Source organism: Ovis canadensis, chromosome 23 (assembly GCF_042477335.2).
Source record: "Ovis canadensis isolate MfBH-ARS-UI-01 breed Bighorn chromosome 23, ARS-UI_OviCan_v2, whole genome shotgun sequence".
In the NCBI taxonomy this organism is placed as follows: domain Eukaryota; kingdom Metazoa; phylum Chordata; class Mammalia; order Artiodactyla; family Bovidae; genus Ovis; species Ovis canadensis.
This window is the reverse complement of record NC_091267.1, coordinates 55,234,758-55,260,368: the sequence shown is the minus strand read 5'-3', so window position 1 is coordinate 55,260,368 and position 25,611 is coordinate 55,234,758. Positions and strand designations below refer to the sequence as shown.

Genomic DNA, 25,611 nt, shown 5'->3' with positions numbered 1-25,611 from the left:
CAGAGAGTTTTAGTCTTAAATAGTCAGCAATATCTCAAGGACTAAAATAATGTGACAGACTCACTTTAAGTTGCTAGGCATTGGTAGAAATGCAGTTTATAAGACAAACCATCAATCTAATATATTTTTAACAAAAAATCAATTCATTCTGAATTTGCAATAAGCCATTTTATGTATGTTGGGCAAATACACTTAAAATTTCTTGATTATATTTAGATAAACTTCAAAGAGAGATATTGAGATTATTATTTTATGTAACACAAAAATTTAAAGACATATTCATTTGCAGATATCCAAACAACATACTAGCTGCAGTCACAATTTCCCATGTATTTTTCTGATATATGAGCAAGTAAAAAATGTAGAACTATGCAATTTTTATAGACACTACTAAAGAGCAAATGCTTATAATATGGTAATTTAGGTACAATAATTTCTTTCCCTTTTTCTCCACTTAACAAAATTTGACAAATAAAATTTTAAAAAGACATTCAACCTTGAATTTAAAACTCTTAAGCTTTAGAGTTAGGTTGATATAATGAATCTACATAAAACGCATGATAAAACCTGTACTGATTTTAAAGTATTGGCTTTCAAATAAGAGAACTATAGAGGTTTTGGCTGTTTAAGGTTAAGGTAGAAGTAGTTGGTGATATTTAGAGAAAGTGTGAAGAGTTAAAATCAGAACTCTGTGTATAAAGTGTACCATATATATCACAAAACAGAGGAGAAAAAGCAGAGTATGCAAAACATGGTGACAGAATTTCTTTTAACTAATCACTAAAGAATATCTTATTGCCTATTATGCTGTATGCTCAGCCCTCTGCACATCACATGCCTTTTCATTTCTTGTAAGCACCTATACCACAGTAAGATGGGTGAAGAATAAAAGTTGTTGAACACCAAGCACAGTGCTTACTCTATGTGACCTCTACCTGTAGTCTTTATGCTTCGAAGGTTAAAAGAAGCTTGTTTTAAAACTTCCTCAGGTGGGTCTTCTTCCTACTTACAGTTTAATTGTTAACATCACATAATCCATTTAATAAAAATTTCTGGTCTATTTTGACTTAAGTAATTGTTTTTTGAATCTCTTGATTTATTAACTGTTATAATTCCATATCTGCATGAATGGTCATATTTTCATAGTTCCTGAAATATAAAACTGAGGATATGAGTTTAACAAATATGACAATATATTTAGAATAGTTACAATCTTTTAACATTAGGAAAATAAGGCTTTGAATTACTGGTCATTTTGTGTACTTTATAACACAGAAATGCACTCAGCAAACACCAGAGGTAAACATATCACTGTCTTTTTAGAAACTTCTTAATCTGTCTCATGGTAGACTCTAAACACAGACTGCCTACTTATGATGGAGTATTTCCTTGCTTAATCCGAAGCATGCAAGTGAGCAAAGCTTATAGCAGTGGCTTAATAAACATGGCCAGATTACTGGCAGTCAAAGCAATGTAAGAAAAGGGTGAACAATTATTTTTAACAATGCCTGGCATTTTCAACTTTACCCACTGGGCACTTTGTTTACATAATAAAACAGGGTCTGCAAACCTGCAGCAGAATCTTTGGCAATTAATGAGTATAGAAAGCATGGGGAGGGGCACAGTGCGACACAGAGTCACCCACTTCTCTGGTACCGTAATTCTGGTTCAGGAGCATGGTCTAGTTCTCGGAATATGACTCAGCTTTCAGCAGGTTAAGTAAGTAAATGAAGTTGCTCAGTCGTGTCCGACTCTTTGTGACCCTGTGGACTGTAGCCTATCAGGCTTCTCAGTCCATGGGATTCTCCAGGCAAGAATACTGGAGTCGGTTACCATTTCCTTCTCCAGGGGATCTTCCCGACCTAGGGATCGGACCCGGATCTCCTGCATTGGAGGCAGATGCTTTAATCTCTGGGCCACCAGAGAAGATTCAGCAGGTTAACAAGAAGCAAATATCTGTAGCAAATCCTATTATCAGATAGAATTTCTGTCAGGAAGGTAATATGGAATAAGATTGTGGTCAAAGGGCAGAGGTTAGGGGGGAAAACCACAGAATTATGCAGATTTAAGTGTTGTACACTTATATGCAAATCAGTTGTACTGACCAGGACATGAATTCCTCCAACAATATCATATATATCTGATGTGCATGACATAAAATGACTACTCAAGGAGGTTCACGAACTTGGGCCACCCTGCACATTGTTTATTACTAATCTGTGATGAAATGATGAAGTAACAGGCTTGTATCAGAGGAAATCAGCGACGTCACAAGCACACTCTGAGCTCATCGGACAGATACCTCTTGTCAGAGCATTCTCCTCTCTGATGAAAGAAGCCGTGCACTGGCATATATTCTGGCACAAGCTCTGTGCCCTGAGGACCTGACACTCTGCAGAACAGTGCCTCAGTGCAGCACTGTCACAAAGCACAACACCTAATGGGATAAGCCAAACTCTAAAATGTTTCCTACAGAATGCCTCTTTACTCCAAATTTAAGTTCTGAAATCCACAACCAGTTATACTCTCTAACTTTGCAACACTTAAAGTGTATCTGTCACATGGATGACGTACATACAAAATGGGTAACAATGCTGTCAAGCTTTACATGGACAAATGTCTATGGGCAGTCAAATTAATACTCCATTAAATATTAATACATTCTGAATTTAGAGATGTTTAATCTGACAAGGACCTCATGTAAATTAAACAATAAATTTGGGTATTTTCATCAGTCTTTTTCAGCAACTTCAAAATCTTTGTATGATACTTACGGATGATTTTTACTGATGATTTTTAAATCATTCCTTGAGGGATTTTGATCAAGCAATAATTCAGGCACATTCACCATGTGGAAAATAAGTATGCTGAAAAATCAATACATAGCTGATGAACACATGAAACAGTATCAGTGAAAATAAAAAACGGTTCTAAAAGACGTGCTTTACTCTAATGAAACACGTAAGTTCAAATAAAATACCTAACTTCTTCCAAGGGAAAATTTATTGCAGCACTTCTTTCTCAAAGAAAGATTTTTAACCAAAGCTGCTTTTCACTGCTATTGTTTTCTGAAGAGACCAGGATTACAAAGTCCATAGGCATAATAAATGGGAGAATTAACATATCATATAGAATGTTTCTCTTCTTCAAATCTTATTTTCTTACTTCCCTATGGAAACTACATAATTCAGTTATTATAATCCTTATTTCATACAGTGCAAAGATGTTCAACTGACTTTCAGTTTGCACCTGGCAGATGGATTTACAAATACTTTGAAATTAAAGACGTGACAGGGGTTAGGAGATAATCATGTTAGTATCTCCATTTCCTTCACCAGCTATGTCCTCCAAGCTCACAGATGGCCCCTCCATGCTGAAGCACCAGAGGAGACCTTTCTGTTGCCAGACCAGGTGTTCCCAGACTCACCCAGTCTCCTTAATGGACAAACTCAGTCTACAGGTTCAGCGACTCTGGATTTGTGGGTAATGGAAGCTTCTGGCATAATCCCTAAGGCCCAATTACCCCTTCCTCCAATTAAACAAATATTTGTTAAGCAATGTCTATGTACCAAACACTTCAGTCTACATTTATTGGAGGGTGAAGGAGAGAAAATATACACAAAAAGGAAAGTTGCCACCTTTACAATTCCTCCTATAGTTTTAGCTCCCATCATTACAATTTCCACTACTAAACACTGCTGTCAAAGCTTTAAATAACATGTTTGTCTCTCTCTATTCCTCCCTCCCCCATGTTTCTTCTCCTTATAATTAGCCCCCCTTTTGGACGGGTGATAGTCAAGCAGAAGCCTTGATCCTTTCCTAAGTGGAATACGAGAACAATCACTATTGCCGGCCCCTTTCAGAACTACTGAAAACATACCAGGCATTTCCCCTAACATATCATCTTGAGAATTTCTTAGTATTTAAAAAACCCAATATCCTGAACCTTTTATGTGCTATTCACCTTAACTGAGTTTTGTACAAAATTCCCCTGGAGAAGTACCTATTAAGTACACAATTAAAATTTTAGTCTTGTCCATTTTTTAAAGTCTGACATGGTGTTTTAAGTCATTTTTATTTTTTTCTACAAGTCCTCCCTCTTTTCGTACAATCCAGCTGGGAGAAGATGCTGGGTGCAGCTCAGCACACTCGTCTGTCTGGGCCCCTCCTGCCAATGGCAGCAGGATCTGACCCGGAGGACTGAGGAGAGGAGCAGAGAGTCTCTCCAGCAGGAGGGCAGGCAAGGGTTTCATCCTCTTTCTAATTTAATGTTGGCAACTACTGATGCTCAATGCTCCCAGACATCAACTAACAGGGGGCTGCAAAGTGGTCAGTCTCTCTTGTCATTCTTTTAGCTGGAGTAATCTTATAAGAAAACATTTCTTCTCATCATAATGAGGTTACCCAGTGGTAAGAGTTCATACAGGAATATGGAAGCAAAATAAATGATTGACTTTTCCCCTTTTTTGCCTATTTTTTAAGATAACAAACTGGTTCTTTGGTAACCATGAATTAATTTAAAAATTCACCATGAAAGATTCATGAATTTATACATGTTCAATGGGTTTCAAATCTTTGCAATTAACACCCTTACTGAAGCTCAAACTTTCCCATTTTTGGCCAGTGGAGAACTGTTCCAAGCTGTCTAAGGCCTTCTGACAAAACCTGAAATCTGAAATAAGGAGATGTTCTATATTTCCTGCCCTAGACTTAGTTTAGCATCATCCATTGTTTTCCAAGAAAGTCTGGCTTTCTTTTAGGAGAAAATATTTCCCAATTATAATCTGGGTACCAGGAATGACTACTGCTACTGTCTTTGTCAGCTTTAGATCTTTTCAACAGATCTAAATTTATATTTTAGTTTTAATTTGGAAATAATTTCAACTCACAAAAAGTTAGAAAATAAAAAATAATAAGCACTATGAATCCTTTACCTAGGTTTTCCTATTAACACTTTACTCTTCTTGCATTATACTTTCTTTCTATATATAACATATGTGTATAAATACATTTTCTTCCTTAACTATATGAGGGTAAATTACATATATAATGGCTCTTTACCCTATATACTTCAGAGAGTATTTTGCAAGACATAAAGATATTATTTGTTACAGCACAGTTGCCAATTTCATGAATTTACACTGAAACAACACTAATCTACTGTCCATAATCCTTGCTAAATGATGTAATATCTTTTATAACTATTTCCCCCCTCCACAACAGAAACCAGTCCTGGAGCAGGTATGTTTTTTACTTATCGGTTTTTTAAAAACTCTGAGTATGCCAAAAGTTTTCTCAAATACTCTTCTTGGATCTTCCCTTTTTAAAACTGTGATTGTAAAATTGTGCCGCAATTTTACAACAATGACCAGAATTCAACCACCTAAACACAAAAATAAAAATACAAAGGTGACTCATCAATGCCAGGAAGGGTCTGGTGAGCAGTGCTCTAATTGATAAAAGGATTAAAATAATTCAGACGTGGTACAGCTAGCAGTGGCAGTGTGTAGCAGTGCTGGTAACTATTAATGGGGAGAGAGTCTGCAACAGGCTCGAATCTGACATCAGCAATTTGTGGGGAAAAGAAATCACAGAAATAGGGCAAGAGCATCAGGACTCCATTTACACGGAAGACGTGGAGACAGGACCTCAACTGAGGTTACCAAACTCATCATTCTGAACAGCTAGAGTGCTAGGTGTTACAAAGCAGAAGTACAACATTCTACTAAAATAGCATGTCAACAGGTGAACGGAGACCATGTGGAACAAACCTGTGTAACTCTCATCATCATCAGACAAAGGCACCTCTCTTTTCAGCAACAACTCCAGCTCCTCTGTTTCTGCCACATCCACTGGACGCTCCCCATGTTTATTAGCTTGAAAAGGGTTTCCACCATGACGAAGCAGCAGTTTCACAATCTGCAACATTTAACAGTAGGAAGACTCAGTCCTTTCGTAGACTGCATTATTTCAACCATTCTCCCGATTACAAGCATAGTCTCCTCCTGCTCTGTCTACTCTGCCTCCTTCCCCAGTATCTATTCTAAATCATAATTATTCTGAAGTTCCATTTTCACTGCCATCCCCCTTCTGATTGCATCTACTACCAAGACAGTTGCTCCTTAAAATTGAGGTTGGGCTATCTTAGCACTGAATCTCATGATTTTTCTTCCTGTTTCATCGAACATTTGACAAATATTTACTGAGTACCTATTAACAAGGACTGCATCAAGTTCTGCAGATAAATCAATGAACAAGAGTAACAAGCTCCCTGGCCTCTTGCAATGTACAGGCTACAGGAATTCTCAAAAGAAGTATTTCCCCTGTTTAAGGCAACCAGCCCTACACCAAGGCTTGTTAATAATCTTCTTGTCTCCATCTCCCTGGAATGTAAACTATCACTAACTGATATGAGATTACTTAAAAATTCATGAAGCTTAAAATGCAAGGCCTCTGACTTTCATGATCCCCTTACATGGCCCTGTATCTTTCTAGTCATTTCTTAAAGAACCTCGTCCCCCAAAATTACATAAGCTTTGGGCTCCACAAACCAAGATGTGCCTGGTTAGTCATTTCGTTTTTTTGGTTTTTCTTTCTTTCTTCCTATTCCACTTCTTTTCTATATTAAAACCTCTTTTTTGATTGACTCATTTCTAGAAACCAATCTTTCCAGTTCATTTCTCTTTTGCCTTAACACAATAATGGGAATAAAGAAACAGACTTTTTAAAAAAAGAAACTGTTTAAGCCTATACTCTTCTCCTCCACCTAAACCTCTCTTCTTTCCTGAACAGTCAAGCTCCTGGACAGTGTTTACCCTTGCAGCTTTGACTACTTCTTTCTTACGGGCCCTTCACCCTTCCACCTACAATTATGTTGCCATCAGTCCAGTGAAATCTAAGCCACAGGTGATTTCCCCAGGGCTCTGTCCTTGATTCACTTGACTCGTGCTCTGTTCTACATCATCTCCCTGGAGCGCTCACCACCCACTCTGAATGAGATGACAATTACACAATCCATCCATCCATTTTCATTCTCGTGCTCATTCTTTCTTAGCCCTCTTCAGCTTCAGAACCAAATATCCAAGTGTTCTTTCGATATATTGTATTTTAATACAAACGTTGAAACCAATTGGTCCCAGAGTTCATTAAACTTGCACCCTTATCTTTTATCTTTTCTATTCTTAGTGACTAGCACCAAAATATACCCAGTCACTGAAGCCAGAACGACGGGAGTCATCACTGATTCTTGTTCTTCATTCATTGTTGCTGTTTAGTCACTGATTTTTGTCCTTCACTTTTGTGATCCCATAGACTGTAGCCCACCAGGTTCCTCTGTCCATAGGATTATTCAGGCAAGAATACTGGAGTGGGTTGCTAGTCCCTTCTCCAGGGGATCTTTCTGACCAAGGGATCGAACCTGCATCTTCTGCATTGGCAGGAGGATTCTTTACCACTAGCACCACCAGCGAAGTCCTTTTCACTCATATTCCTCATCAGACAGCTGAGAAGTATTATTAATTCTGCTTCTGTAACATCTCTTTTGCTTTGAGCTTTTATTTCCAGTGACATGAGTGTTTTCTGTCATAGGTAAATCTGTACTATAATTTATTAACACATTTCTGCCCTTATCCTAGACCATAAACTTTATGTGAAATCTTTGTTCGTCTTTGTATTCTCAATACACAACTATGATGTTTTCTGGTATATAGCGCATCTTTTTCAAAAAACAACATTAAACAAGATGCTACAAATCAGGAATTTCTAACAAATGAAAGTATTTAAGAGTAACAATGATTCACAGTGAAATAAAAATGAAAAATTGTTTCTAGGCTATGGAAGAATAAACCATCAAAACAGAACATTTGAAATGTAAGAATACAAAAAGAAAACAAATAAGTCATGATCAATTGTTAATGTTCAATTTTCGTATTTTCATAAAATTATTTTTTATAAGATCAAATAGCTTTTCAAGGGTGCTAGTGAGAAACAATTGTCCCTGATATTTATCTTCGAATGCTTAAATATCACACCTAGCATGCTGCTTGCATATTTTTCAGTTTTAGGTGTTGTCTACTGTTTTACAATGGAAGACAGGGACTCAGCTCTCGTTTATCAACTGCACCACTGTACTCCTATACATAACCATTCCCTCTCCTCCTAACTTTCCAAAACAGTCATATTATTTTGTGTGTGTATATTATGACTAATATAAATACTGAACCAAGTAGCATATCATGACTAAATTTTCATTCTTACACAAGTCATTTTATCCCAGAGTTAACTATCTTCATTTTTCATTTGCTCAGTGTTCTACATACTTATCTTTAACTCATCCCCCATTCTGCTACAAGCACAGATCCCTTCAGTTCCACACACAATCACTGTTTCTGTTAAAGTCCTTCTCCAAGCCTTCTCACTTACTTTCAAATGGACTGGCTGCTGTCTAGATTTGCTTCTCATCTGTCATCTTCCTTCATCCTATCATCCTAGAAACACCCTTTCCTCAGTTTTGTGTTGAATTCTTTAAATCGTATCTTCTTTGTTGGTTTATGCCATTTTGTTGAAACACTACCTCCAGGAGATTCTTGAGAAATGGTTAAATAATCTGAGATTTTTTTTGTACGTGTCAGAAAATACCTCTACTCTATTCTCACTTGAGTAATACTTACTTTGGACATAGAATAGTTTCCCCTCCAATTTTAAAGGCATGAGCATTATCTTTTAGCTTCTAGTGCTGTTATTGAAAAGTCTGACACCATTCCGATTTTTTTACCTTTACATGGAACTTGCTTTTTCTCTCTGTAAGCTAGAGGACATCCTTTGCCCCTATGGTTCTGAAATCCCAGGATAATGAAATTTGATCTCAGTCTTTTTAACATTCATGCTGGGCATTCAATTACCCTTTCAATCTGAAGACACCTGTTCTTTCAGTTCTGAGAAAATTCCTGCTTTTATATCTGATAAAGTCCTGTGTTTTCATTGATCTGTCTTCTAAGAACTCTTTAAGACACTGGATCTCCTGAATTAATCTTTTTTCTCATTTCCCCTCCTCCATCTTTGTCTATTTCCTGGTTTCTGGGAGGTTTTCTCAACTTTAACTTTCAATATTCTATTTTTCATCCTGTTATCATTTTGTTAATTTCTAAGAGCTTTTTTTTTGTTAATTTGCTAATTTTCGTTATTTAGCAAGCCTTCAGTTTTTGTTTCATGGCTACAAGAAACTCTCATCTCTTTGGGAAAGGTAATGAAATTTTTTTTTTGAAGTTTCTCTTGGTCTGTGTCCTCCAAGTTACTACTTTTCTATTTGCCTGTTCTGGTCTTTACCTTCCGTATCAGAGACCTTTCTCAAAGGTCAGGTGATCAACGGCTGTCCACATTTAAGACTAAGGAACTAAAAGACTTTCTGTAAGTTTTCTAGGCCTAGGTAGGACTTGCTGATAGGTGGACTTTGTGCTAATGTGATATGGCTGGGCCACTTCATCGGAGCCCCTCTTGGCTAGCTCATATTTCTATGGAGAAATCTCTCAATTCATGTCTTACTGTCACCATTCTGCTTGACTGAGGTCTTAACGTTAATAAGCTGACATTTAATCCTTACTTCCAACTATTCTTGTAGTATGTCAGTCCAGACAGTATGGTTTATACTTCTTAGAAAATAAACCTTCAATCAAATCAAATCTGCCAGGGAGATGTAGTCATCTGGCTGTGAACGGTTAAGAAGGGCTATGAGGGTCAAAAACAGTTTGATTCAATCCTCTTGTTTTCTTATTCAACAGGCATTTCCTGGTGAACCCAGCCATCAATTGCTGAGCTTCAGTTTTTCTGGGATTTTGTGCTGAAATGGCTTTGGCTTCAATTTTCTTGGACTTTTTTAAATCAGGAAGAGCTGGTAAATTTGGTCTGTAGGCCAAATCTGGCCTGCTGACTAAGAATAATTATATTCTTATAAAATACTTTAAAAAATTGATAAAGGAGAAATATAAAGGGAGACACAGGAAAAAGAGCAAGGGGAAGAAGGGAGGAGGTATTTACTATCTGGCTCTCTACAGAAAGTTTGCCAAACCCTGTTTTATGTAGTCACCACTCAGTCCTCAAATTTCTATCTCCCTAAATACTGGTTTCCTGTTTCATCTGTTCTTTGTCTTTGTGGGTCCATGTTCTTTAAAATCTCACCTTACTATCATTTGAGAGGTTTGAGAAGCTAACTGAAGGCAAAAACCTTTAGTTATTATAAATATTGGTATAGTGAACATCTTCACAAATTGAAATATTTCCCCACCACATTTCTAGCCTTATTTCCTTAGGCTAGAGTCCTAGTTTGAGAAAACAGAAGATCTTGATATTGCTGAATGCTTTCTATACCTATTAGGAAATAATTTTTAAAATATTTATTCCTATGATGGGACAATTAGTTCACTCAAGCATGCTACAAAAACCCTAATCTAAATAACTGATAAAGGACAGAAATGGTATGGATTTCACAGAAGCAGAAGATATTAAGAAGAGGTGGCAAGAATACACAGAAGAACTGTACAAAAAAGATCTTCATGACCCAGATAATCACGATGATGTGATCACTAATCTAGAGCCAGACATCTTGGAATGTGAAGTCAAGTGGGCCTTAGAAAGCATCACTATGAACAAAGCTAGTGGAGGTGATGGAATTCCAGTTGAGCTATTTCAAATCCTGAAAGATGATGCTGAGAAAGTGCTGCACTCAATATGCCAGCAAATTTGGAAAACTCAGCAGTGGCCACAGGACTGGAAAAGGTCAGTTTTCATTCCAATCCCAAAGAAAGGCAATGCCAAAGAATGCTCAAACTACCGCACAATTGCACTCATCTCACATGTTAGTAAAGTAATGCTCAAAATTCTCCAAGCCAGACTTCAGCAGTACATGAACTGTGAACTCCCTGATGTTCAAGCTGGTTTTAGAAAAGGCAGAGGAACCAGAGATCAAATTGCCAACATCCTCTGGATCATGGAAAAAGCAAGAGAGTTCCAGAAAAACATCTCTTTCTGCTTTATTGACTATGCCAAAGCCTCTGACTGTGTGAATCACAAAAAACTGTGGAAAATTCTGAAAGAGATGGGAATACCAGACCACCTGACCTGCCTCTTGAGAAATCTGTATGCAGGTCAAGAAGCAACAGTTAGAACTGGCCATGGAACAACAGACTGGTTCCAAATAGGAAAAGGAGTACGTCAAGGCTGTATATTGTCACCCTGCTTATTTAACTTATATGCAGAAACACTGGACTGGAAGAAACACAAGCTGGAATCAAGATTGCCGGGAGAAATATCAATAACCTCAGATATGCAGATGACACCACCCTTATGGCAGAAAGTGAAGAGGAACTAAAAAGCCTCTTGATGAAAGTGAAAGAGGAGAGTGAAAAAGTTGGCTTAAAGCTCAACATTCAGAAAACAGAGATCATGGCATCCGGTCCCATCACTTCATGGGAAATAGATGGGGAAACAGTAGAAACAGTGTCAGACTTTATTTTGGGGGCTCCAAAATCACTGCAGATGGTGACTGCAGCCATGAAATTAAAAGACACTTACTCCTTGGAAGGAAAGTTATGACCAACCTAGACAGCATATTCAAAAGCAGAGACATTACTTTGCCCACAAAGGTCCACCTAGTCAAGGCTATGGTTTTTCCTGTGGTCATGTATGGATGTGAGAGTTGGACTGTGAAGAAGGCTGAGTGCCGAAGAATTGATGCTTTTGAACTGTGGTGTTGGAGCAGACTCTTGAGAGTCCCTTGGGCTGCAAGGAGATCTACCCAGTCCATTCTGAAGGAGATCAGCCCTGGGATTTCTTTGGAAGGAATGATGCTAAAGCTGAAACTCCAGTACTTTGGCCAGCTCATGCGAAGAATTGACTCATTGTAAAAGACTCTGATGCTGGGAGGGATTGGGGGCAGGAGGAGAAGGGGACGACAGAGGATGAGATGGCTGGATGGCATCACTGACTCTATGGACGTGAGTCTGAGTGAACTCCGGGAGTTGGTGATGGACAGGGAGGCCTGGCATGCTGCGATTCATGGTGTCACAAAGAGTCGGACACGACCGATCAACTGAACTGAACTGAACTGAAATAATCAATACTTTACAGATCATCCTCACATGCAAACAATTACTTATTCTAAAAAGAATTTAAAGTAACAAAGTTGCTTAAAATAGCAGGCAGCATATTAGAAGTAGGTAAAAATATTGAGACAAGAAGAAAATAATGGTAGGTAGTATCTAAAACAGAACCAGGAATAGGGCTATTATAAGAACATATATTATGAAGTACTATACACTTGAGAAAGGTAGGCCAAAGATTAGGTTCTTAGTAAGCTATGTTAAGAAAAGTAATCTTCTCTTACTATAAATAATTTAGGACAGAACTGCTATCTTTCTGTTTTTCCCACCTTAGAAATGTCTTATGGATGGCTCAGTCATCATGAGTATCACTGGAAGAAATCTAATTCTTTGCTAGAGAATCATATGGTACAGATAAACACAAATGAGCTTTTGGTGGCTCTCGTTTCCCTCCTCCTCTTTGGGGACAAGTAAAGAATAAGAAGAAAATAGCCCTCAACAGCTCTGAATTATGACTCCTACTATCCTAGGCATGTTGGTAGGAGGAAAAGCAAAGGTCTCTTGGAAACAGCATGCCAGTCTCCCTCTGGAAAGAGACTGGAAATAGTGTTTGAATCCTTGTAAGTGAATCAGCTCAAAGGTCAGCTTCTGGAAATATTTTGCAGCAATGTGCATATTTAGAAACTTATATTCATAGGAACATGTCTTACTCATAAGGCATAATTCTTTAACATTACATTTAGCAATCAAGAAATCTTTTTATGCAACATTTGAAGAAAAACTATTCATGTTTGAAAAACTATCAATAATCCTTATTTTGAAAAAAAGGGAAGTGAATACAGTATTTAACACAGCATACCCAGAATATAAATTATATATGTATGAGACTCAATATTCAATGCAGAAAACAGACAAGCACACGAGTAAAAAATAATATAGTTAAGTGCTATCCCATAGGTTATGTATGAGACTGGAACAACAGTAAGGATCAGTTTAGGAAAAATAACATTGTAGGCTTCATTTTTCTTCAAAATTTGAACTTGAGAATTATGAAAAAGTCTTTTAGAAAGATTTAAATGAGAAAATGGCACTTTTAATTTCTGAATTTTAGTTTCTAAAATATTTGAGTATATTTGAAAAACAGCAATAGAAGCCTTTTAATCTCTGGCCTCTGACATTTTTATAACATTTTAGATTTCAAGGTAGGTTTATGTGCTCAGTGTCTTTTTTTCCTTCAAAATATCCCCTTTAAATAGGTATTATTTATTATGGATGAGAAAAAGGAAGTTGAGAGGAAAAAAGTAACTTGAGACCACACATTTGGCAAACTGGCCAGGCCAGAACTGAATTTGTATCTATCTTCACCAAATTTCCTTTTTTTCTCAACTAAAGCGGCTTTTAAAAGGCAGGCAGCATGACCCTGAAATTTTTATTGTGTCAAAAAGAAAATAAGGCTGAGAATGTTTGCTGCTAATGAAAGAATTAAGGGGGATTTTTCTAGCAGAAAGGTATGAGATGACACCAAAATTTGAGCTAGGGTGTTAGAAAGCATGTCCTATGTTATTCACCAGAGAGCAAAGACAGTGTACTGAACAGCTCTTCCAGCTTAATATATCATTACCTCACTTTGTCTTAAGAAGACATTGGTATTTATCTTATTTAGTCCCTTAACTTGGGACTCTTATCAGTTTAATAAACTTAGGAGTGTCTCAGACCAACATGACCTCATGTGTCTTTGTTTTGCCAAACTCCGGGAGAAGCTAAGGGTACTGGAATGTAGTGGGTCATACAGTTTCCACAACAGACACCAAAGGATGTTCATTTACTGTGATGATTAAAGTGATTAATACATATGAATCATTTACAACAGTTATCTCCAAGTGAAAACACACAAATATTGCTGTGAGAAATTAATGCAATGTAGTGGAAATCTCACAGAGACAAAGAATCCCACATGAAATTCACAGCAAAGATAAATCCCTGGACAGCGTCTGTGCCACAGATCTAGGGCAGCTAGTCTCACCTGAAGCAGGATCCAGGACATTTTGTATACAAAGATACTCTCAAAAACAATGAACTGATGGATGTGTTTGACTTAATTCAGGGCATTTTAGAGTTATGAAAGAGAGAGTAAGGAAATAGAAAATATTTATTTACACAGAGAACTAAATAAGAAAAATTAGAACAAGGCTGAGTAGTAACCAAGGTAATAAATAAAAATCCAAGGCAAAATAAATTAGAGTACACTCTGTGAGTCTCAGAGCAGCAATATATATTAAAATCCTTTGCAGGGGTCAGTAACTAGAGACTAAAAATTTAATAAAGCAAAATAGCTTACACCTTGTTAGAAATGAAGAGAAGAAACACAACAGCTGCTTTTGGCTAACAGTACTAGGAAGGGTGGAGGGACACAAGGGAGAATTTAGGTATTTTTCTGAGCTAAGCAATACTTTTCAACTTTCTAAACTATGCACAAGTATGTCAATAAAAGTCTAATTAACTGAAAAACAGAAAGTACTTCTTTGATGAACAGAGTCCTTTGCTTTAGAAACTGCTAACAGTGGCCCAGGTTGATTTGCTTCGGCTATAACCAGGTTACAGTAATGGAACTAAGCACTGCTGCTGCTGCTGCTGCTGCTGCTTAGTCGTTTCGGTCGTGTCCGACTCTGCGCCCCCATAGACGGCAGCCCGCCAGGCTCCCCTGTCCCTGGGATTCTCCAGGCAAGAACACTGGAGTGGGTTGCCATTTCCTTCTCCAATGTGTGAAAGTGAAGTAGCTCAGTCGTGTCCGACTTGTAGCGACCCCATGGACTGCAGCCTACCAGGCTCCTCCGTCCATGGGATTTTCCAGGCAAGAGTAATGGAGTGGCGTGCCATTGCCTTCTCCAGGAACTAAGCATTAAACACGCTTAAAACAGAAGCTTCATTACAGCAAAGACAGGGTAGGCTTTGATGTCAATAAGCCAGAGACTGAAAATGCAAATGGAATTTAAAACCCAGCATGGGTCATAATATTCCATCAAAACAAATCAAACATGGTATTTAAAGATGCCATTAAAATTTTAAGCATATATAATCATGTTTGATTAAATCATCTTATTATATATATAAGCATCTGAATATCTTTAAATAAATAATGTCAGCTAAAATTCAAGAACTGATGTTATATACAAAGGAATCATTAAATATTAATGTCTTAAAAAAGGTATGACAGTGTAAAATTTTTGTAAGTAAAATATGCTTTAATCACTACATCTAATTATCCGACAGTGGAATGGCCCTTCAAATAAAAATTTTGCCAAGTTGCTTAACTATCAAATTAAATAGATTTTATGAAAAGATAATGCTAAACCCGTAAGGGGAATTAGCAGTTAGAAGGTAGAAAAAGGGAAAATAAAACACAAATGAGCTGGTCAGGCAATGAATGAAATATGACACTAGACTGTACAACTAAGAAGTGAGTTAAATTACTCTGGGTTAAATTGTGAAGATGTGCATTACTGCGCCTCCTGTCATACTCACATCTCTGTGCCCACTACTAGCGGAATCATGGAGTGGAGTGTCATCATCTAATCCTTGTGTGTTAACATCTGCTCCAGCTGCTATCAGTATCTTAGCAACATCATAATATCCCACGTTGCAAGCTTCATGCAGTGGTGTCCAACCTAAAGTTACAATATTAATTGAACATATGGTTCACTTCTACTAATTCAACACATATGCTTTTAATATAACCATGTGTGATACAGTAATTCTAAATGTACACAATACAGAAGGAAAAAGGAATGATGAACAAGCTACTGAAAATAAGTACCTAAGAAAACCACTAATTTTACAGAAGGTTCATCCACAGTAATATTATTTCCCATGAAAGTGAAGTCGTTCAGTCGTGTCCAACTCTTTGCAACCTCGTGGACTGAAGCCTATCAGGCTCCTCCTTCTGTGGGGTTCTCCAGGCAAGAATACTGGAGTGGGTTGCCATTTCCTTCTCCAGAGGAGCTTCCCGACCCAGGGATCAAACCTGGGTCTCCCACATTGCAGGCAGACGCTTTACCCTCTGAGCCACCAGGGAAGCCCCATTATTTCCCATGGGGCTAAATTATTTGACAAAAGCATTAAACTAACATTTAAGCTTACCCGATGAATATAAACTTGCTATAATTTATAATAATCAACTGAATTATAAAATAAGAGTAGAAAAGGGCAAAGTAAGCTTGTTAGGGTCTTGCAATAATACAAGATATTAAATAGAGTTCCCCGTATACAGCAGATTCTTGCTTATCTATTAATATTTTATATACGGTAGTGTGTATATGTTAATCCTAAAAGTGAAAGTGAAGTAGCTCAGTCATGTCCAATTCTTTGAGACCTCATCGACTGTGGCCCATCAGGCTCCTCTGTTCGTGGGATTCTCCAGGCAAGAGTACTGGTAATCCCAAACTTCTACTAACTTATCTCTTTCCCCTACCCAGGGCTCTCTCATATGCCTTTTTTTTTTCTTTCTTCCATATACTCTTGATGGGAGTGAAAATGGATGAAAGATCTTTCTTTCGGAGGGTTATTTGCCTGATTTTCAAAAAAACGGACAAAATTTTTTATCCCAAATTAGATAAAAAATTATATGGTAATATGCCAGCTAAAACAGAAGCTTAATATTTAAGAATCTGAGTGATTACTGACATGGAATTGTAGTAGAGATCAGGGTTTCATGTACAAACTCCAAAATAGTTTTACATTAAAGTATACTTTTAGAACACTTTTATTTCAGAAAGAGGAACAAAGAATGTCGATTAAATTATAATCAGAGTCTGTTTAGGTGATAATCTCAAAATTTTAGATCCTGAGTATGTCTTTAATTACAAGTCTTACCTGCAAAATCTTTCACATTCACATTTGCCCCTAAACTTATTAGTTCTTTGACTTGTTTTACATCTCCTCGAATAGCTGCCATATGTAAAGGAGTTTCACCACGTTCATTTCTTTTATTAACTTTATCTTTTTGTCGAGATGAGGAACTGGGAGTTTTCTTTTGGGCTGGTGTTTGCGATGGATGATTTGGTGTGGAATCTGTAAGAAAGAAAAGTTTAAAGTTCTAGACTAAATATTTTGTTCATGTAAAGGTTTTTACAGGTAATGTGCTAATTTCTTGGATTGAGGGAGTACCTTCTCACCCAAACAATCTGACACTAGACTTGGATAATCCGATAATGACCCAGAGTAGATCTTCCTTTAGGGTTATCAAATACTGCATGTGCCAACTAAGAAAAAAATGTTTCACTCTGTCAATTCTACCCTGAAAGTACTTGCTCAATGAATAATTTGAAAAACTTCAAAAAAATCATTTTTCATGGCATGTTATGATATTATTTTAAGACTTAGATGAAATGACACTGAAGGCTAGAGTTTACACCTCTTACTCAAAGTACTGGACTCAAAGTATGTATTCCAGCATTAGGTACAAATTAAAGTCATAGATGATTTTAGTATGAAATGAAGCTTATGATCCGTAAGAAATGAGGACAGTCTAGAAAAAGGCCTTTAAAAAGGGGCTGATAAAGGAGGGGAAAATAGTGCTTTGCTTTGATTTCTATCTTTTGGTATTTGTTCCAGTTTCTCTCTCAAAAACAAGAAAGTTAAACTGCATGACACTTAAAAGTCCTCTCCTCCCCATTTCAGAACTAAGAAAAATACAAAACGAAAAATAATTTCTTAATCAATTAAGGATTCGAGACATATGTACAGTGTTAATAATTCTGAAAATTTACAACTATTTAAAAGAAACAACAGCTCTAAGGAAAAAAAAGTCTACAGAAAATAATTTTCCAGCATCATATAATGACTTCCTTGCAAACTGCCACGATGGGAATGATAAAGTATTATCCCTCTTTTCTCAGTAAGAAAAAAGTTTAAAGTTTACTTTTTGATTTTTAATGTACATTGAGTTAGTTTATCTATGAATTTCTATAACATACACTCTAGAAGTACACGAATCTTCTCTAAATCATCACTGTATCTCAACTGCTTAGAAGACTTCCTGTTACACAGTGTACTTACACAAATTTGTTGAGTGAATACATGATTATTATAATATTTATAGTTAAATTATTTATTTAGGAAATTAGTGATTGAACTTGCAACGAATTAACTCATACAAAATTTTCTCAGCCATACCAAAGTAATATAACATAGACAAAATAACAGTAGTACATAATGGCAATCAGAATAAATGTGGGAAATAAGTTATGTAATGGATAAGACTAGGAACCTTAACAACCGTATCTATCAGCTGGCAAACAGGTTGATACTTCAAAAGCTTTCCCCTCTATACATGTATTAATAAGGAGGACTGATATACCCTTAAATGAAAAGAACAAAGTGCAGAACAGTATTACAGTATTAATCTTTATATTTAAAAACAAACAATAACAAAAGATATGTTTACATGTTTATATCTAAACAACTGAGAAGAAATTATGAATAGAGCTTGAAGCTCAAAGGGAGAGGTTATTGGAAATGAGGAAAGATTTTTAGCTTCTTGCCTTACTGCATTAATTACTCTAAGGATAGAGGTTCATAGTATTAAATAACACTTTTAAGAAACAAAAGTTTTCTCATCTAGCTATTTAATCTGAGTCAAAGTCAACACTTTTCAAATGTTCAGAAACATTTGAAGTTTAACACTGTAAATAACTTTGATTTGGCCAGTCTCCCCAAGTTGTGGGTGGAAAGGCAGAAGAATAACCAGCACAACATGCCCCACTTTAAACAGAAAGCCCTAACACACTCTTGTTAGTGAAAGATATAGATATACTTACGTTTTAATGGAAACTATGATCTATAGAAACTCTCAGAATTTTACCAAGTTGTCCCATTTTTTAATAACAAAGAGCCAACACTGGAAAAGTTCACTAGAAAAACTGTGTTCTTGTCAATGCATTTCAACAGGGTCTGTCATGTTACCCCAAGTGTTATACAAAGATGCCCTGAAGAAAAGAATTTTTCTTCCAAATTTTTGGAACTTTTCTTTCTAAAAGAAAAAGATTTCTCCAAAGAGATTTACTTTCTTCTTGCATTGCTCAATGAGAACTTTATACAACTTAAAACTCTTGGTTTTAGCTACCGGAATGTATAACTAAGTTCACTGCTCAATGTAGTAACTATCCCAGCCCAGCTGTCTGGACCTTATCTACCTTTTAAACTCTTTTAATAAATGAACAAGTTCGTTGTTTGTTCCTTCTTTGTCTTCATCCTGCTGGTAAGCCATCTTTTTTTTTTTTTTTAACTTTATTGGTAAGCCATCTTTAATCATTTCTGGAGGGCAAACTATTGATACTTGAATAAACACACACACACACACACACACACACACACGAAGCACAATATCTTAAATGGAAACGTGAAATGAAACACGAAATAAATTTACATAATACCCTGCAGATATTTTTCTTTTGAAAATAAATTTTGTTGTGGCTGTTGTTCAGTCATTAAGTTATGTCCGACTCTTTGCAACCCTATGAAGTGCAGCATGTCAGGCTCCTCTACCCATGGGATTTCCCAGGTAAGAAAAATGGAGTGGGTAGCCATCCCGTTCTTCAGGGGATCTTCCCAGACCAGGGATCGAACCTGTGTCTCCTGCACTGCAGGAAGATTCTTTACTGTTGAGCCAACACGGAAGCCCAAAATAAAGTTTAGCAGATCTTAAACAATAAAACATGAATTATACTCTTGCTTCTAAAAGCATGTGTAAGATTACCAGCTTACAATAGAGTGCTAACTATAAAAGTACAGTATAACTATAAACCTAGAAGCAGCTCTATAGAAACTGAAGTAAAACTTTCTGCAGGAAGGTAAAGGCACGCACAGTTCTGCAACTGTGTGTTGCAGATTTCTCATGTGGACTGATCCAATTCTAAATTATAGTTGACCCTTGAACAACTCAGGGATCAGGGGTACCCACTCTCCTCACATTTGAAAATCTGTGTGCAACTTACAGTTGGCCCTTCAAATCCAGAATTCTGTATCTTCAAATTCAATCAACCATGGATCATGCAGCAGTATAGTATTTACTACTGAAAAAAAAATCTGTGTGTATATGGACCCACTCAGTTCAAACCTGTGTAGTTCAAAGGTCAACTGTACTCATTTTAGCTGACAAACATTTACTGAATGTCTGCCAAGAGCCAAGATCCCTGCTCCTGTATACCTTTTCATCTAGCAGATGAGACAGACAATAAACAATTGTCACATAAACACATGTTAAGATTACAAATTTATAAGAAACTGATTAAATCTAAGAAAGGACAAACATTTAAAGTAGTTAAAAATAACTGTCAAGATACAGCTACAGTGTGAAGAAAACCATAAACACACAGGTCAGTGATGGTGAGTGTCACCTGGACTGTTGTCCCGTGCTGTCATCTGCATAAGAAGTGCCATCTGCTTTCGCTCTGAGAGTGGGTAACCAAAGAGAATGCTAACTGGAGTGGACTTCTTAGTTCCAGCTTCCTTTTTGGTTTTCTTCTTTTCTGGACCTTCTTTCTCTGGAATTATTAATAAATATGTAAGAATCTGAATCAAATTTAAGCACTGAAAAGTAAAGCATAAGGAGACTTTTTAAAAATAGATGATACATGTTTATGAGAAACAAGAGTAACAGAAACTTGCAATAGGCAGACAAAAGAGCACTAGGGTTTTATTACATAAGCAATTTTCTCCCTGAATGCTTTGAAAAAACATCTTAATTATATAATTTTCAGAAAATTAATTAACATTTGGAAATTTAGTCCTAGTAAGATCTGTATTTTAATGATCAATTCTATTAAACACTTCAAACATTCCTTAGCTTTACATCTCTGAAACTCCTTCATTCACTTTAATCTTATTCAATTATTCCTAAGCCTGTATAGCAATATTCCTTCACATTACCTCCCTAATTCCACTAATAATTTGTACATCCTCTAAGGAGCTGTTTCAGACAAAGCACATCACACGGAGTAATTACTGAAAAATAACACCAAATCACTCTATTGCAGTTACAGGATAGTTGAACATGGAGGACTATTAATCAAAGCTGAAACTGAGCAAAATGAAAGATTCTATATGTGTGTGGAAAGGGGCTGGGGGAATTAAGAAAGATCCTGCAAAGATTCAAAAATGTCTAAAAATTTTTCAAAGAGATTTGATCCACCATAAAGCCAGTTCTCAGATTTAGCTATTTGGCAAATCTCTGGCAATGGAGCCAATATTCCCCATTATAAGCCAGAAAATTCAGATGGAACTGGATTCCACAGTTCAAAGAAACATAGGTGCCTGTTACTCCTTCCTTAAGGACATTTCTGGGAATTAATTCAAGTGGCCCTGTGAGATGAGCTGCCTGTTAACTGTCTAGGCATCTATTTCCTGGAAAATCCTGTACCAATATCTGGGATCTACTGATCCAGGTTTGCAGTATACAGAGGAGCTACAAAACTATAAATAAATAAAATTGTAAACAAATGTAAAATAGCAAAATGAGTACAAGAAGACAAGGTTTAGTAGTCAATACTGTTGTTTTTCTCACATAGATGTGGCCAGCAGTTAGACTACTCTAGGAAATAAGCATTTATTGATCTAGTAACGTTCAAGAAATGAATAAAAGTTTGATACTATTTATATATTACTGTATTATTATTTAAGGCATAAAATCCTATAGTGTGCCACTTTAAGTTAATCAGGACAAACTGGCATCCTAAGGGCCTGGAAAAATCAAAGGGCCTGCTTTCATACTCTGCTGCCCACAAATCACCCAAAATTCAATAGCTCTGAAAATGTCCATTTTGTTGATATTTGCAGAATTTTACACAACAGAAATAAAAAATTCCAAGATTTTTAAAGTCAGCCTTTATTAATAGTTCTAATATATTATTTTCTTACTTTTCATTTCATTAATGATCCAATTAGTATAAAGCCCATTTTAGCAGTGTTACACCTAACTTACTCAATTTATTATAAACCCCTAAATAGGTCTTTTGGAGAAATCTATTTTTTCCTGAAACACATTCTTTTTCCTAATAATGTTCTGTATGCTTTGGTTCTCAGAATTAATAAGGAACCACAACTGTTGTTTTAATAGTTGTCGATCTGAATCCCAAATCTTTAAATATAATGAATGTACTTCTCACTTAAATTAAAATACTTATAACAGTTTAAAGAAAGTTGTTTTAAGAAAAAAAGTACAGTTTAGTAATTAGAAGAAGCAAAATAAAAAATACATATCTATCCTTAAAACACTTAAAATTTTGGAAAAAAAATTTTATTTTCTCATTTGCAAACTCTTGATTTCTGGTTTTAACTGCATTTTAGTAACACAATGTTTTAAGAAGAATATGCTTGAGGACTTCCCTGGCAGTCTGGTAGTTAAGACTCTGCACTTCCAATGCAGGGGATGGAGGCTAGATTGCTGTTAGGGGACTAGGATCCCATGTGCCATGAAGGAGTGGCCAAAAAATTTTTAAACAGTAAATTCAATAAGATTAAGATCAAAAAGCAAAAATCAGTTATGTTCCTCTATACTTGCAATGACCTCCTAAAAAAAGAATATACTCTAAAGTGATACTCAGTTTATAGCAGAAAAACTTTAAATAATGCATTATTAAAATTCCATGCTGCCAAATGAACAAAGATATTATATTTTGGAAAGGAATAAACAAATTGGATATATTCCAAATGTTCAATCAAAAACTCATTACTAACATTCATATGAACACTATTTTTTCTCTGAGTTACCTCAGCCATCTGTCTTGAGTTCATGCTTTACATGAGATATGAAAATAAGGTAGGTGAACAGTAGCTGGTGTAAGATAGATTAGAGATAACTTTATACCATTTTAAAAAATCATAAATCTTAGATTAGTATGTCCCAAAGTGTGCTTTTTCATGTTGAAACCATTCAACAAAACTCTGTGAAAGCATGGATTCTTAACAACTGGACCACCAGGGAAGACCACCTTGGAAGAGATTTTTAAAGAAAAATCCAGGTGGTTCACTTAAGACTAAAGAAAAACAGATACAGCCTTTTCAACAATCCAGTATGCTTTACTTCAAGGTTCAGAGGACCTTTAGAATTACAGAGATATCTCAGTCTTATAATCCTGAAAATTAGTGCTTTCTTCCCATGTCTTATCAGAATAAACAGAAAGCTCAACACTGTCACATCTCAATTAAGTATACTGAGAAGACACAAAAATGTTTTTCTTGGGGAACTAGTTCATAAGCCTACCAGTGTCTCAGAAATATGACATTTTCCCACAAAGCAGTCACAGTATAAGGAATGAAACCATGGGAGCTACAATTCAAATACAGATGGTTTTGCAATATCTGGTTTCTGACAGGTGAGTGCTTATATCTTCTGATTTCCAGCCATGACCCTCAGACCACAGGCAATTTCATCACATACCGCTCTTTTAGGTGTGCCTTGGTACTCAGGGGCCCCATTTTAGGAAAGTACCACTAACTCCACCATAAGTGTAGATCTGTTCAATTTAATGCTAACTGTAGAAAAGCCATTGCCAAAATTTGATAACTAAATATTACTGACTTATCAGGTCAATTGACAGTTTTTGGGATAATTTTAAGAATAATTACTTCGCTGTATACCAACTCCACAAATTTATAAAATAAATACAAAGTATATTAGGAACAGAAATTTTTAGTTTTTACAGTTAAAGGCCATATGCTAAAAACTGGACACTGAGGGACTAAACAATATTTTACATTTAAAAAGTTCAGAGATAAGAATGTAAGCTAATTAAAAAGTAAAAGAAAAAAAATCAAAACATCTAGCTAATTTAGTTTTCACATACTAAAGGATACATTTACTCTTTGATGGCATTTCTCCAGGAAACTCGGTGTTTTAATTCATTTTAAAATTCAACAGGGGCAGCAAAAAAGTCAACAGACTAAAAAGGTCAACTGAAAACATTTTTAATGTTTTTAAAAACACTGCATGCTTGAAGAAGATGACACTGTCTACGAAAATCACTATGTGTGGTATAACATGTGAAGGGCGTACAGCTAAGAGATGGAGGACCAGGGCACGTTCCCACAGGGGTCACTCCTCAGCACAGCTCCAAGGTGTACAGCTCTCATACTCTTCTACATGAATGGGTCCCCAGCTGTGCTGCATGCCTGAGTGGCTGTGCAGGATCCTGCTTGCAGCATCCACACAGAACATGTCTTGGACATGGTACATGGGAGCTCTCAAATGAAGCTGGAAAATTTTATGTCACTCATATAGTCACTTATTCAACCACAGACATCTATATGCTGGTTTGAAAATAAGTTATTTCTAGTACAAGAATTAATTATAAATGTGACAGAAACCACTGGCTAACAGGAACCCCTGATAATCTAGTTACCTGAGCATGTCCTGTAAGAAGATATAAGTCTCTCCCCCCAATTCTCACTTGTATGTCCTGGGTCTGAATCTACAGAATGAGAAGAGACAGGAGAAGAGAAAAAAGCATACGAAGGGAAATGCAGAATTCAACAAACCAACATTTTTCAAAAGACCACAATGATGTATCACTGTTTTTCCAAAAGATTACTTTTAAGGTAAAGCCAAAAGTACATTTAAAACACAGGTTTGGCCAATAGCTAAGATTTCAGTTTCTTTAGTCTTAAAGCTAAAAAAGTCAACTATGTAGGTTGCGGTAACAGTTATTACTGAGGCTGCTTATTAAAACATATCATCTTTCTTTAGAATATTTTTTCAATCTCTGAATATTGATAAAACAAACAGTACTCTTAACTGCTTTTCTGTTTAGAATTTGCCTTTACAGAACTTGAATAAAGACCGGAATCATCCTTTTTGTTCTACGAATGCCAAAACTACTCAGAAGACAATAGAACATTTTGGACTACAGTATCATTCCAGACCAAGTATTTCTATAAACTATAAACATTTCAAATACTATGAATTATTACACTGACCACCTCTTAGAAAGAAAGCAGGCTAAAGCAAAACAAAATTTATCAGCTAAGAAATGGAATGCTGCCTAACAACTCAATAAATTAGACAATTAAGAATATGGAGAACTGATTTTTGACAGTATGGCCAGAGCAAATATTTTTACTTACAAATAAATGCTACTATAACTTAAAATAATATTATTCTAATCTTTACAATCTCAATTTATTGGCTCATAGTTTTCTTTCCAGAATGATTACTATAAACATTATTCATGAGTTCAGTTAGGTATAAGTAAAAAACAAAAATATTGGGGGAAAAAAAGTTAGGGAACAAATAACTCCTAAACACAACATTTGCCAAAAAAAAAAAAAAAAAAAAAGCCTAAAAGTTTAGTGATGAGAAAGCTCACTCAATTGAAAGGGAAATGATTAATAAAATAACATTTAGACCAATTCTAGAGCCAATGGGTAAACAGATTGAATCACAAGCCTTTCAATGAACAATTACATTTGCTTTTTGTAATTGTTAACAAAACCATTAAGTTAACAACTAGAAGAATTCTATGAAGAA

General features: G+C 36.0%; 1 protein-coding gene across 2 annotated transcripts in view; it reads right to left on the bottom strand.

Moving 5' to 3' along the window:
- Positions 1–25,611, bottom strand: part of ANKRD12 (ankyrin repeat domain 12) — a 98,748-nt gene that overhangs the window by 22,794 nt on the left and 50,343 nt on the right. The window contains exons 4-8 of one of the 2 annotated variants that reach the window (XM_069568635.1): positions 24,488–24,556; positions 20,486–20,632; positions 16,962–17,159; positions 15,615–15,757; positions 5,772–5,919 (exon numbers count right to left, since the gene is read on the bottom strand). In XM_069568635.1, coding sequence (XP_069424736.1) covers positions 5,772–5,919; positions 15,615–15,757; positions 16,962–17,159; positions 20,486–20,632; positions 24,488–24,556 — 705 coding nt within the window. The remainder of the gene's footprint in view (positions 1–5,771; positions 5,920–15,614; positions 15,758–16,961; positions 17,160–20,485; positions 20,633–24,487; positions 24,557–25,611) is intronic. The other variant, XM_069568636.1, reaches the window with a different exon arrangement.